This window comes from Branchiostoma floridae, chromosome 1, assembly GCF_000003815.2.
Source record: "Branchiostoma floridae strain S238N-H82 chromosome 1, Bfl_VNyyK, whole genome shotgun sequence".
Classification (NCBI taxonomy): Eukaryota; Metazoa; Chordata; class Leptocardii; order Amphioxiformes; family Branchiostomatidae; genus Branchiostoma; species Branchiostoma floridae.
In genome coordinates this window covers 1494942-1510429 of record NC_049979.1, presented here as the reverse complement: position 1 = coordinate 1510429, position 15488 = coordinate 1494942, and the positions used below count along the sequence as shown (strand labels likewise).

At 41.9% G+C, this 15488-nt stretch overlaps 1 protein-coding gene across 6 annotated transcripts in view; it reads right to left on the bottom strand.

Annotated features, from left to right (window-relative positions):
• LOC118419510 (serine/threonine-protein kinase PAK 4-like) overlaps window positions 1-15488 on the bottom strand; it is a 35404-nt gene that overhangs the window by 9332 nt on the left and 10584 nt on the right. For 3 of the 6 annotated variants that reach the window (XM_035825949.1, XM_035825941.1, XM_035825934.1), the window contains exons 2-5: window positions 8564-8791; window positions 3659-3724; window positions 1475-2049; window positions 631-787 (exon numbers count right to left, since the gene is read on the bottom strand). In XM_035825949.1, the coding sequence (XP_035681842.1) occupies window positions 631-787; window positions 1475-2049; window positions 3659-3724; window positions 8564-8788 (1023 nt within the window). In that variant the 5' untranslated portion in view covers window positions 8789-8791. Of the gene's footprint in view, window positions 1-630; window positions 788-1474; window positions 2050-3658; window positions 3725-8563; window positions 8792-13178; window positions 13313-15488 lie in introns of those variants that run through there. The other 3 variants (XM_035825967.1, XM_035825925.1, XM_035825957.1) reach the window with 3 other exon arrangements.

Sequence of the window (15488 nt, the reverse complement as noted above, 5' to 3'; positions counted from 1 at the left end):
TTGTGAGGCTGCTGTGGTCTGTGTGCTTGAATATGTCCCGGTAGTAAGAATACGTACTAACACATAACATTATCCCCTTACCCTGTAGTTCTGGCTGTGAGGCTGCTGTGGTCTGTTTGCTTGTATGTGTCTCGGTAGTAAGAATACGTACCAACACATAACATCATCCCCTTACCCTGTAGTTCTGATTGTGAGGCTGCTGTGGCTTGTTTGTGTCCCGGTAGTGAGAATACGTCCTAACACATAACACCATCCCCTTACCCTGTAGTTCTGGTTGTGAGGCTGCTGTGGTCTGTTTGCTTGTTTGTGTCCCGGTAGTAAGAATACGTACTAACACATAACATTATCCCCTTACCCTGTAGTTCTGGCTGTGAGGCTGCTGTGGTCTGTTTGCTTGTTTGTGTCCCGGTAGTAAGAATACGTACTAACACATAACATTATCCCCTTACCCTGTAGTTTTGGTTGTGAGGCTGCTGTGGACGCATTAGTTGTTTGTGTCCCGGCTAGTAAGAATACGTACTAACACATAACATTATCCCCTTACCCTGTAGTTTTGATTGTGAGGCTGCTGTGGCTTGTTTGTGTCCCGGTATTAAGAATACGTACTAACACATAACATTATCCCCTTACCCTGTAGTTTTGGTTGTGAGGCTGCTGTGGTCTGTTTGCTTGTTTGTGTCCCGGTAGTGAGAGGGTTATCTTCTGCACGTGGCTGGGACTAGGCTTGGCACCGGTAGAGGGGGGCACCACTGGCCCCGGGTCCCGCGGCAAGGTCGACGACCGTAAACTGTGGAACACCAAACAATGATTAAATATTATTATCATATAGCCAGGTGATGTTGACCAATCAGAAGGCTCCATTTTCCCCATTACCCAGGTCATTAATATCCCATATACTACCTGCATCCGGGGTATATGTCTCGTTCTCAGGGTATAGTCAACCATTAGTGAGCAGAGGAATCCTTACAACGCTTGTAACGAGAGCCACAAAATGGCGCGCAGTTCACAAAGACGAACAAAACATGCGAATAGATCACAAACAGTGACGTTACGGCAGGTGCAAGGACTGGTGGTGAGAATTTATCGCCCAGCCACGCAGGTAAGAAGGTTCGAAAGGTAGGGAGAGCAAGAATCTGCCCCAGCCAGCAAGAAAAAGGGTCGGACGAACAAACTTGATCTCGTCTATGGGCTAACGTTACTATATTTATAATGTAATGCACTCTCCAGAGCTGAGTCGTCACATCTAGATATGAGATAAGAAACACTTAAATGAGAAGCCAGTATGTATATACCGTCTTATGTGAAATTGTCTTCTTCTATTGTTATGTACAGTTCTCTCTCTCTTTGCATTTTGCAGTTGCATTTTGAATAGATCAAAATAGATGAGAAGCCCGACCTGTAGAAGAGAGCCTTTCTTTTAATACATGTTTTTTTTTTAGAATAAGAAACAAGAGAACTTAAATGAGAAGCAGACCTTGGTTTGGGTGCGACGGGTGGCGGGACCTTGGTGGGTGTGCGCGGCTCCTGCGGCCGCTGCTGCTGTCTGGAGGCCGCCCTGCCATCCGGTTTGTCCCACTCCCTCCCGGGGGCGTACGTGTGATAGTCCCTACTGTAGCTCTCCCTGCCTGGCCCCCCCAGGTCCCCGTGGTAAGTGTCTCTGTTGCTGTAAGCATAGTCCCCGCGCCCCCCGTCACGGGCGTACGGTTGCTGTTGGCCGCCGCGCACGTCCTGAAGGCTGCGCCCGTTCTGAGGCGGCGCCCCCCTGCCGTTCGTGTAGTCCGGTCCGCCGTACCCGCGCTCCCGTACCGGGTCCTGCAGCCCCGGCGGCAACCCGTCGTGCAGCATGTCCCGGTCGTGTTGCGTCCGGTCCCTGGGCACGCGGCGCGGCGGGGGGCTGTCCTTCCGGAGCGAGTTTGACCGTGCCACGCTGATCCCGCCGCCGCCCTGCTGCAGGTTGCGGATGTTGGGATGCTGCTGGTAGTCGTAGCCGTTCGGGCTGGTGTGCGCCAGGTCGGTCGTGTCCATCTTACTGTTCCCTCGGACGATCATCTGGCACGAAAAACACAAACAAAAAAAACACTGCTGCATTAACACTGGTGGCTCGGATAAGATATCGTTACCATGGCAATGTGGTTGCCATGACAACATGGTTACCATGGCTATGTGTTCATCATAGCAATGCTCTGCACAAGTCATCTCCTCTCACCCTTTTCCTCACCACAATATGCAGGAAACTGAAGTTTTAGAAATCAAACACCAGACATTTTTTCTAGGTCTATGAAGGTTAGACATCCAGGTAAAAATGCATGCCAAATAATAGTTACTCAAGCAACTGGGTAGAGTTTTGGAAACGGTCTATGCAGACTGAAGCAACATTTGGAAACGGTGACAGTTTCTCAAATCATGTCCCAGTTGCTTGGGCATCTATTATGTGGCATAGACACGCCTGATGAGTGTCAACCTTATCAATATCAGTTTATTTGGCTCACATACTTGCTCCCTTACAAATGGGTATGAGAGCCCTGGTTAACTACTTAGATGGCACCCAGGTACAGGCTTTATTACATCTTTATGAGAGGCACTTCAGCCTTGTACAGAGCATTGCAGTTGGGTTAAGGTCTACTATACGGTGGTAGGAAGGGGAGGTGTGTTGTGTTAGTGTGGGTGAAACCAGTATGTACACCTTTGGAAGAGTCCACACCTTGGGAAGGGGAGGTGTGTTGTGTTAGTGTGGGTGAGACCGGTATGTACACCTTTGGAAGAGTCCACCTTGGGAAGGGGAGGTGTGTTGTGTTAGTGTGGGTGAGACCGGTATATACACCTTTGGAAGAGTCCACCTTGGGGAGGGGAGGTGTGTTGTGTTAGTGTGGGTGAGACCAGTATGTACACCTTTGGAAGATTCCACTGGCGGTTTCTGCTGTCAGCTGTCCCATTACTTCTTGATTCTCAGTGCGGCTGTCTTCCGATACAGTCAAAACCCTTGAGACTCGCATTTCTAAACTGTGAGTAACTTATGCTCAAGTTTTACCTTCACTTTTTTTCAGTTTTTCTGTTTGCCAATGGAGAAGGTGGAAATTGTCTAAATCATCCGTTTAGTTCAACATTGTACAGTTTCTGAATTTCTGTGTGCTACAATTTGAAATTGCCCAAGACAAGAAATAAAGGTCTGTGGAATCAGTCTGACAAATGTTAAGTGTTTTTGTTGAAGGAAACAATGCTTAAAATTTCATAGAAGCTTTGTTCTTACAGTTTTTGTGGTGACCTCTCTACTGCAAACTCCTGACACTTGAAAATGAGTTTCCAAAGTATTACATGAACTTCAATTGTCTCCAATCTGTAATATATAAATAGTTAAGATCAAAATTTATTTGCCCCCCCCCCCCAAAAAAAGAGAGCTAGCGGTATCTTGAACTTACACATACATTTTTGTACTTGATCAAACTTGTTTAGGTACAGTTGCAGGTGTACCTAAACAAGTACCTAAACCCTTGTACCTGTGCCTTTACATGTACCTAAAATTTGTTTAGGCACACAGCTCTAAACCATAGATAAAGGAAGTGTTCTGGCCTACAGGCACTGATCTGTATCAGAGGACAAGACGCCTTGAAGAACCGAGAAGTAGCGAGACAGACGCAGCGTCTTCTGTTTGCCAACCAACCTTCCAAGCCTGTCCGCCGTCGGGCTCCGCCGGATATAAGTCAGCTTTGCTGCCGCGTACAACTGTCTGTGTAGGGTGCAGAACAACCGAGCATGTAGCAAAACAACAAAAGGACGGCCACGCAAACATAAGGGCATGCAGATCAACTTAAAACAAAAACTTCTGTGTTGTTGGGACAGTTCACTTTATCTCTCTTCACCTTGCTAGTTCTGTGCATAACTGTTTATAGTAGGGTAACCTGGAATCCAGTCTCCTTGTGGTTTGGCATACCGTAGTTAGTGTAGGCTCTATACGGGCCTAATAGCAATACAGCTCTCTCCCGCCGGGGTGATCGTCCAAACTGCACTGGCCCCGTACAGAGCCTACATTAACTAAGGTATGCCGTGCCACAAGGAGACAGGACTTCACTATAGTAGGGTGTATAATAGGTGCATATGCAGCAATCAGTCGTAAGAAACAAAAAGATAGCAATGAAAATGCAAACAAAATGCAAAGATGGATTAGAATATTGTAATTTTGCAGTGAAGCTGCTCTGCTATGCTTTACTTTTGCAGGCCTGCAAGTCTCACCAACAATACAAGGAACGAAGAATCAAATGCACATGTTACAAGCAATCATAACAAAACATAACATTTAGCTTGAAGCAATTAAAATTTTAATGGCATCAGAACTACCTATTCAATGTTAGATTGGCTGGGTAAGTTTTTTTTTTTTTCTTGACAAAATTATTCATAAAGGAGCGCTAAAAAGACTATGGATTTTTTTCAGAATTTTGCTGCATGCATTACAGTACATAGTAGTGTGTCTCTGGTTAGCACATTTCCCATGTCCCACAAGACAGTAAGTATCTTGGGCATGCTCTGCATCTGCTAGGAATATCTAACCTGTCCACATGCATTTCCTTCAATGATAAAAACAGATAGAAAAGCCAGGGGGCACCAGGGCTCTGACTTGGCAATGGCAATGTGAGGTATCACCTAATTATGATCTCTGTACTGCCTTAAAGTTAATATCCAAAATTGTGTAATGTTGCTAATAAACATTTGCCTGTTTTGGTTGAATTTCACCTTTCCTTAGACCCAGACTTACAGTACCACCTTATTGTATATTTGTAGAGGGGGACATCGGGAAAATGGAAAAGGGCTGGAAGAAAACTTTCATCTAACACTGTTTACTCGTTGAAACTGTGCATAATTGCAAGTTAGAGTACAGACTTTCAGAATTTGTTTTCATGTTGATACTCCAATCTAGCACATTTTTTTCAAACAAGACAAATACGGTAAATTTGTACATCCGAAAACAGTTTTATCAGGTTGGTAGAATATAGGATATAGGAGAATTCTTTTTACACAACCAGCAGGTACTTACATTGCTTACGTTTCGATAAAGTGGTGAGAAGCAGAACTTGAGTTAGAATCTCTGACGAAGGTGTCTGAGAGACATCGAAACGTTAGCAATTAAGTACCTGCTGGTAGTGTAAAAAGAATTCTTCTATACTGTATCCTAAATTTGTACAGCCCAGGCCTTCCACCTGACTTGCTCTACTGTTGTCCGTACCAGTCTGCTATAAAGCTATCATCCACAGAGGCTCTTTGAGTCCCTTATCAGTGCTAAACAGGCCCGCGCTTCTGTACATTACCGCCATGGCACTGATAACTTCAGGGGAGTCACTGATACACACTTATGTAGCCTGGGAGCCAGACTGCTTCCAGGGCCTAGACAGGCCAGATTCTTGGCTTTAGGGCTAACATACCCCCAAGGAAATTTTACCACCAGACCCTAATAAGTGGCTGTGGTGCAGGGATGTCTCTAGGACTCGTCCCTCCTTCCCAGCAAGGAAATTTGCTTATTGGGGTAGAAAAAAATATTACCCCCAAAAATCTGAGCTTCTTGACATAAAACTGTAGAAAACCTATTTCCATGAGTTTATAAATGACATGTTTAGGCCATACCAATTTAATTTGTTGGTTCTCGGATTTTTTCCTAAAAAAATTGAAGCGACAGGGCGAAAAAAAAAAAAAAAAAAAAAAAAAACTTGCAACAAGTCTGGGTTCAGGTCCAGGCTGGTTAGTCCAGACCTGAACTCATGGTATACGTGTGATAGAAATAGTTAATCAGTTAAAATTACATGCAAAATTGCATGTTGGCATAAATTTGTACAATATACATTAAATTATGTACAGTTGCTACAGTAAACAGAAATGTTCACAAAACATCTCAAATATACCAATATAGTATTTTTACAGAGATGCAACGACAACAACAAACATTATTTAAGTTTGCCTCTAGAAATAAAATACCATCGCTGGAAGACTTATTTGCTCTCTGAGTTGATAAGAATCTGTCTATCCAAGGCTCTAAATACATTTCATGGTCAACTGGTGCAAATTGGGAAAAAAATTACAAATACTTCCACTCCCCCCAAAATACATCAACAAGCCAAAGTACTGAACTACATGTTGCATAAAACCATAGGTTTATTCTCTCTTTTTGTTACATGTACAATTATTTGTTGACAAAAAATTAAGATGCAGTTTGATTCAACTTCCTTAGAAAAACCTAATGTTACATGCAAATCACTGAAATCAGCACTGAAATGGTACACCATGTACTATCTAGCCAAATCTGCAGTTCCATTAGAAACAGCGTGGGGGCGCTTTTTTGACTTACAGTTACAGAAGAAGAAAGATGGCCGCCCGAGATTTTCCGACTTCATTTTCATCTCCATTTGGAAGACTTTGAGCATTTCAGGCATATCAAAACATGTTGGCTATGGAGGTACAAGAGTGAAAAAGTATTGGTGATTTATTGAGTTGTTTGTTTGGGTGCCGATTTCTGTGTTTCAATTGAAAATTTGCATGTGAAAGTGTGTGTGAGAGAGAGCACATGCTCAGCCGAACTTCTGGTTCTGCTACGTTATGTTATGCCGATGTGTATCTCATTTACGATGATTTATTTGTTCCTAAATATACTTTGCAACAAAAAAGATATGAATCAATTGGTAGCAAAGGATTTGGGGGTGAGAAAAAGTAAATGCACTGGTACTTTCCAGACGTTCTGTTTCTCTAACGGAAATCAAAGTTTTGCAGCACGATTACTGAATGGAATTTTTTTTTTTTTTTGAAATTGGGAAAATTAGAAGCGGCGATTCCGAGAACCAACGAATTAAATTGGTGTGGCCTTAACAAGGAAAATCTACAACATGGGCTCCTAAACAATTATTGGGATAGAAACAAGTAAGCTTCTGAAAAAAGCTGGCCGGTGCGTATTTTGGAAAAAGCCTGGATGTTAAACAAAATCACACGAAAAAAGAGTTTTTAAACATCGAATTACTGAATTGGTCTTTCTTCTATTAAAAAAACACTACATGAGATTTGTCTAACAAAGAAAAAAAAAATTTAGCAAGTGGGGTTCGAACCTACGATCTACGGAAGATAGGTACCGTGCTGTAGACCGCTCGGCCACGCTGGCTCGATTACGCAATAGCACGTATAGAAGGGCTATTTGGTTAAAGTGACCGATCCATCCATCCATCCATGCATCCATGCAACCGCTTCTCCCATCTCATAGGCTGTAGATTTAAGGCTGTAGACTGCCCTGCTGTGGTGAAATTTTTTGGGGGCATGTTACCCTAAACGGCTAAAGCCAGGGATCTGGTGTGTAGGCTCAGGAAGCAGTCTGGTACCCAGGCTACTGCTCCTACCACAGAGGCCCCTGATGTGTGCCAGGGGGGATTCTAAAACATGAATAAGGCCGCGGTAAAAATAAACAGCCAGTTTTGGCGGGGGAAGGAAGGATGAATTAAAGACTGTAAACTCCCCCACTAGGATTTTCAGTAAGAATGTTATAAACAGATTTATCTGGAGTCAAATGTAAAGAATTGGGCACAGTTTCTGTCATATCTTTCAGCATGATGTAACATGTGCAGGGAGGCTGTCAAATCTGTTTTATTGTCTTTGCAGAGAAAGAAAGGATTGTTCCAATCTGTGCATCTATGTAAAGACTTGAAAACACCTTATAAATGATGACCTACAAGCAATTGTTACCGAATTTGTTGGTTCTCTGGTAGTGATAATGTTTTCAGTTTTTGGCTTGCTTTTATATTTAGCTGTTGATAAAAACAAAACATTGCAATACTGTAAGATGCTTGATTTAACATTTGTTAATACGTAAACACATATTCTTAAGTTGCTTGTGTCAATATGAAAAATTATCTTTAAGTAAAGGACCACCAGCAGGGCTCGAAATACTGGGTGCATGTGCACCCAGGTGCACCCAAAATTGGAGCTGTGCACCCAATTTTTTTCAGTGGGTGCACAGGGTGCACCCAAATATTTTCTTAGGTTCATGTATGGAAAGATATCAAGTATACTAAGTATAGTTAGTATACACCATATTCTTGACATCTGAGTGTTAGAAAGATAATAAAATATCTGTCACAGTACTTGTTTAAGAATTTGATAGCTTGTAACTAACTACTTTTGTTATCAGTTTTTTTTTGACATTCTACTTAAATTTAATTGGTGCACCCAAACATTTTTTGGTGCACCCAATTTTTAAAGCTGGGTGCACCAGTGCACCTAATCCCAAAAATGAATTTCGAGCCCTGACCAGTGGCCAGTGGCACTTATGTAGAGTTGTTTACGTGTTCAGGTTTGACTGTATATCATTATGAAAAATAAATGATATACAGTAGAAGCCAGTTAATTGCACAACGGATTAACGCACACTTCTTTTAACTGCACGGAATCCAAAATTACCAAACCGGTTTGGTCCAGCTAGATAACTTTGCATTATTGCACCAGCCAGATAATTGCAAGAAGTATGCTGGCAAATAGGCTGTGCAATTAAGTGGTTTCTACTGTACACAAAAACCGGTAAAAATACAAACCACTCGGTACGTACCTTCAGTGTACTAAGGTCTACGGGAGTGATGCATGATGGGTCGATGAGGGGTCGCGGCCTGACGGCGCTCGGTTGTGCGGCCTCCTTCGGAGAGCCGATGACGCTGGCCCACTGGGCTGGCAGCCCCACGTACTCCCCGTGGTCGCGGTCGAACCCGGTGTGCACGCGGTGCTCGAAGTTGGAGGGGGCCGAGATCTCCGGCCGCTTCTTCTTCTTACCAAACATCTTCTGTTGGAGGTAAGCAAAACAGAGTGTTTTATTGTCTTTGTGAATAACGAATGAATGAAGACCTTTTAGTTTTACATGTTCTTTTGCCCCACTGTGCCAAGCACAAATCAAAAGAGCAACACAATACAAATTTCACTAGCACCACTATACATGTGATGACTTGGTATAAACTGTAATTCGTAAAGACACCATTCTGATTCTTTATTTAGTATTTCCCATAAGGCAACAATCAGTTTGGATAGCGAAAATACACATATAAACATGGCCCTGCACAAGTTAGGTGCAGGTAGACACCAGAAATATCAGCACTACTACCTGCACAAACCTACATATCATGCCGGTGGCATTTCCAGCCCAGTGTTCATAATTACAGCCCAGCTCTTACATTTATACAGTAGTTGCCTCACACACAGACATCTAACCTTCCAACCTCATGGACCAAGGACAACTTACAGGGCCTTACAAAACAACATTCTCTCTGCTGAAAACAAATTCCTTTACAATGCTGAGAACATGACACCATGACTTTGTCTCTCACAGGGGACCACGCTTTTGACTACCGGGCTTGAGTTTTTCTCAAATCTCTATACTTAGATTAAATTAACCCTTTTCCTCCCTACCCAACAATGCAGCCAATACAACTTTGCTGCCAAAAGGCTCCCTCAGTAGACAGAGGGTTAATAATAGCCCGAACACTCCCCACTCCGGCTCACATGTTAGCAATGCTCCACATACAGGCCCACGTCCCTGGGTGGCTTATGTACCTGAAGTAACTGCCTTTGTGTCACGCTATAACCACATGTAAAGAGGCAAGACCTTTTCCTAAAACCACAATTAACTAATAGGTGTTTTGCTGTAAATCTTGTTCATGGCAGTTTTATTTCGCTGTGAGCTTTCACAGCGACATTGCAAATGTGTTTTGCATTGGTATTGCATGGTATTACAATGTCTGTGTCAAAACACAGTGAAAACCTTTCTTACTCTAATGCGCAGTTAAGTCCGGAAAAAAATAAATACATCTACAGTACATTTGCTTTAAACCACAGTTTTATCATGACGATGCAGCCACTACAAGCCCATCCATTTGATGGCACAGTCCCCAGGCAACGGTATCCGGTTTCCAGTGTACTTTCACAGCTTGTCATGACTCTGATTTTTAGTGCACCTATATTGCAAAATCTATAACGACCTGTATGTTGGGACAGGATCAAAAGCATTACTGGTAACCCACACTTGCCTTGTAGATATAACTGGGCTGTGATTGGTAGCATTATTAAAGCTGACACCAGTTTAACAGCACATTATTAGGAAACATCAATGGTGAACCTGCTACTTTTTGTTAAAATGTACCATGTATATAAAATTGTGTATACTGTATAGGCCTATAGGACTCATTAGAACTTTAAACTGTATCTCTGTTATATACGTTGTAACCCTTCCCTTGTGACCTCAATTAAAGGCAGGCCGATTTGAGCTTTCATGAATGAACTAAGTTTCAAACAAACAAACAAACAAACAAAATATCTAGCAAAATATAGACCAATATTGATTATTATGTAAACACGCGGCTGGGAGGAAAACTTTAATCTTTTTTTTGTTCAATTCAGAATCATTTTTCTAAATCCAACAACTATAAAAGCACACAATGTCATTGTGGCAACATAGCATAAAAAGACTGATAGAACACAAAACATCAGATAGTAATAGTACACATATAAAATAAACAGTGTTGTAGAAAGAAGGACCAGCCAAACTTCAGAAGGCATCGATCTACACAGATCAACACTAAACACTGATCATCAGGATCCAGGATAAGTCAGGAAAGCTGTACTGGGGCCTTGGGGAGGTCAGACTTTACAATGTATTTACTAAGGATCTCATATAAGGTAAACATCCAGATGCAGTTTAACCCACAGCTGAAAGACCATGCTTACTGAATCTGGGGCAATGTCGGGAGTTTAGAGAAAGTCCCACGTTCCTTCATAGTACCCATATGATATCTTACTGTATTAAACCTCCTTTTAAAACCTATCCATATCAATTTAAACTTATAGTTCCACCATGACCCTGCTAAAAATTTTATGAGATTGACCACCAAAAAAAGCACCTTTGTCACAAAAACGTGCCACAATCTTCTCAATTCTGCATTTCTACATCAACAAGGAAGCTCTCAACAAGTGTACACATGCCTGTGACAGTGTGAGTAGATGTTATGGCAATACCAGGGGCCTGGCAATGACAGGAATCCAAACATGCCCCCCCCCCTCCTCCTAACCCTGACCTTGACTCCCACAAGCAGACATCAGATCCAGGGCTCGAAATACTTCCTTCCTGTTTTCTGCACTGTGTGCTTGTCAACACACCACTGGCCTGTATCTTTATGGTTATCTTGACAAATTGCAAGTTGTTTATGTTTTTCTGCTGTCTCAAAAAAATTGTTTGCAAATCGCAGTGCAAATTCAAGCAGTGCATCCCCACAACAAGGGAAATCCGGGAACAAAGCAGAGAAATCCAAGGTCACCCCCAAGTTCAGAGATTCTCAGGGTTCTAGTCAGGATTTCATTTTAGCGTAGTGGGAATGTCATGGTAGCGAAGCGACCAATCAGGAGATTGAAGAGATTTTGACAATGTCAAGTTAAAAGTTGGCACTCTATTAACATCACATGTAATTTGAAGGATTTTTGGTCAGTTTTGAATGGCATATCATCATTTTTCATTGTTCAGACATTGATTAGACATTGCTGAACAAGAAAATGATAGCAAAGCACCACTTCACTTGTTAAAAATTAGCGTAGTGGCCCTTATTTTAGCGTAGTGGTCACAAATTTTAGCGTAGTGGCCCACTACGCTAAAATGCACTAGCTAGAACCCTGGATTCTGATGAAGGCATTCTGCCTCGCACAGGCAAACATTACCCTGTATTTCAATTGTCGCATACAATATATCAACTAGTTATATCAACAATGTATACAGGATTTGTAATTTTAGAATTATAGAAAAGTTGTTTAATCCTTTTACATCCTAATAGTAATACAGTACAATATTTCTAACTGTTCTTTATTAAATCCTGAAACTGTATTTTTTTGTGTGTAAAAGTCAGTTCCATGTCATAGCCTGTTCTAGACTGACTGACGGTTACAGAAACACACAAATATCTACTCTAAATATGGTGACGACAACATGAATAGTGTCACTGTTTTGAAATGTGACCAGACTTATGAAACTTTGTAAAATAGGATTTACATTTCATAAAACACATCGACAAAGGTACAAAACAATTCGACAAGAGGAGATGCTGCATATGATGTCATATTTATGACGGATTTTTTTCATAAAAAATATGGAGCGAGAGGGCGAAATAAAAATAAAAATTGTAAAATAGTTGGGGTAAAGGTAACGGCTAATCCAAAACATAAAGAAAAAAAGTTTTCAGCTTGAAAAAAGTACAAAAACACTATTATTGTACAGTAACAGCACCTGTACCCACACTTTAAGGAGTTTATAATATAAAGGCCAATTTGCTACACCAGAAAGTTGGTGAATGGTTTCATTAATGGTGAAAATTTGCTGAGTGGTAATTTTTATTTTTATTCCATTTTCCAAAAAATAGGAGCGAGCGAATCCGTGAACCAAGGAATTAAATTGGTGTGGCCTAATGGAATTCATGAATTCAGGTGGCCTGGAAAACATTCCTACAGAATTGAATCCCCAACATCCATGGAGAGTTATTCAAAACAACCGAACCTTTACAGTGACAAGTAACGTTCCCCTTACACGCATCAGTGACCAAACACTCTATAACTTCACTAAAGAATTTGACAGGAAATAGAATGTAAGCTGCAATACATATTAGGCCTGGCTACTATATGGAACTATGCTCGTTGCTGCATTCCCAAACGTAGTCTGTGTAACACAAACTCCGCTGTCCAGGGCTGTAACTGGCCCCTCCCCGCGGGAGGATAGTTGGCCGGCGGATGTTGGGCGGGCTGCTATAAGCGAGATTTAATCAGGCTATCCCAAACGTAGCCAATTCCAAATGGCCCATTCCAAATGGCCCATTCCAAAACGTGCCCAGACCACATTTCTGAACATAGCAAAGCTACAGATGGCAGATTCCCTGCTAGCCTGCTCCACTGGGAGTCAGGACTTTGCCATTAGAACTAAAGCCCCATTCATTATCCCTGGCCTCATCTCTCCTGAGCTTACCACTGATCCTGCTAAATAAAGAGCTCTATGCTATAGCTAGGGGGGAGGAAAGTCTGGCTAATGACTTCTACACAAGGGCTGATTGGTATGGGATGGTGCAGGGGCAACTCCAAGGCCAAGTTGAGCTGTTTGTGCCAGGGGCAGACCCTGTGTGAAGGCAGGATGTCAGTCGGACCCATACCATGGCACAGCACGCGGTCATGTCTGGGACTCCGCAGGGTTCGATTCTTCCTCTCCCTCTGCTGCCGAGCGCTTTCTATACACGATCATCACTTATCCATTAGCGGGATCCTCTGCCAATTAGCGGCACTGCCTTGTTCAAGGGTTATGTTCTACTGCAGACTATGGATGCTGGGCCTAGGAGTAATTGTAGCAAGCAAGCCAAGAGGGTCCGCATACCTCTTTTCAAAAAGGTGTACATAGGGAGCCTATTTTGATTTCCGGTTATTCATAGGGAAGCCATCTTATCATGTACTTCGTAAAAAGGTAATCAAATTATGCATAGTTGCCTCCCTTGAATTTAGCATAAAAGTTCCCCTGAATTGAGTGTAAACACTGTCGGGACCCCTCCATGCAGATCCCCAGCCCAATCTGTTGTTCCCCTGTCACCCACGGATCAGTAACACCAGAGGGGACATGTGAGTCAGGACTCCTGCAGACCCAAACATGATATGGTTACACCAGGGCCTGCCAAAATCCACCAGTCTTGCTACCAGACTTCAGCACACAAAAATGTGCACTTCAATCACAGCTATGTAAAATTGTCAGTCACCACGTAATGGTTTCTACAGATATACCAGGCCACAGATAGTGTATGTGTGTGCACAGTTGACTTCTAGTTCTACACAACTTTGCCATGTGATACTGCCAGAGTGATTTTGGTACAGGCTAAGCGATGATGATAAGAAGCAAAAATAGAACATACAAATGGATGTTTGATTGGTATAATAGCAGGATAGATTACAGCCTGGGTGGAACACATCTGTAGGGCTGATTGTACGTTTTATTGCCTCCCAGCTGGCATGTCAAAACAAGGGCTGGATCTAATGGGGAAATCAGTTTTATCAAAACTGTAGGGACTAACCTGAAAGATTAATAAATAAATAAATAAAAGCCCTGTGAAGGTTAAACATAATAGATTACTGATTGAATAGCACTTAAATCCATACCTGAAGCTTCTATCAAGTAATAGTAAATACAAACAACTCAAAAACTGGAAAAAAAACTTCCCCAACATACACGCAAAGTGGCCTAGTTACAACTATGGGAAAGAAAATCGAGTCTTGGCCCAAGTTGCTTCTAAAGATGCACTGTAAAATTATCTTTTTTGACTTGACAGAGAGTTTTCTTCTTAATCTTACCTTTCCCCCAGACCTCTGTCTGCAACATTCCCCAAGCACACACATGTCGAGAAAGGTATCAAAGCAAAACTCTCAGAGAAATCTTTCTAGTAGTACGAAGGTAGCTTATGCCACCCTTTCTCTAGCTGTCTAGGGTATATGACATTCATGCCGTTTAGTCACAGGTTATAGTTATCAGTTCATGACTGAGAATTTCATCTTGATTGTAGAGGCTTCCAGAATATCAAAAATATATCTCCTATCTCCACATCACCATAACCACCATAATGAGGTGTTAAGTTAAGTCATATATCTCTCTCACGATAACCTCTGCACCCAGAACAAATACAGAATCACAAAGGGTCCAACGGTCCAACAACTGATACGTGTGGAGTCCACACGTACCAGTTGTTCCCTGCTTTTAGTGAAAGCGGAGACAGTGAGAGATACGCAATATAGCAGTTGCCAAGTTTTTGCCCGATAAGAAATTAAACGGTCTGCATTCTAGTACTTCAGAGTCACAAAGTATTAAGACATATTTTCAATATTGAGATTGTATCATAAAAATGAAGCAGCAAAATCCTGTTCAAACTTGACTGTTAATAGAGGGCAGAGGACAGGGTCTCAAAATACATTCTAACATATGTTTGCACCCTTTACAGTTATGTGGATACTTAGAATACATTTCTAGTAGTAGGGGTGGGTACCAGTATCCTTTTTCCAACTGTAGCTCTGCAATAACACTTTACCAAGCTTATGTTTCAACCTTACATTCTACCCAGGATGTTACACAATAATGTTGTCAACAATTACAGCTCGTCTGGTTTCAAGTGATGCCTTACTTGAACAAAGACACTGAAGGTAGAAAGATTTTCAAACTGGCCCCTTTCTATGTCTGAGTCTCCCTTTATCTCCAAGCAGATGTACAACTCTACATTTTATTAGTTTTACACTCGAAATTACACTAAACATCAAGCAGATTAAAATTGGACTGAGCAGAGCACTTTGGACTAATTCTTGTAGCTATTCACAGACTACACCTATATATCAGATATTTTGTGAAAATGTATATTGAAAGCTGATTAATATGTAGAATGCAATTAGATGTCTCCAGGAACAACGTCAATTCTGCAGAATTCTGCAGAATTCTG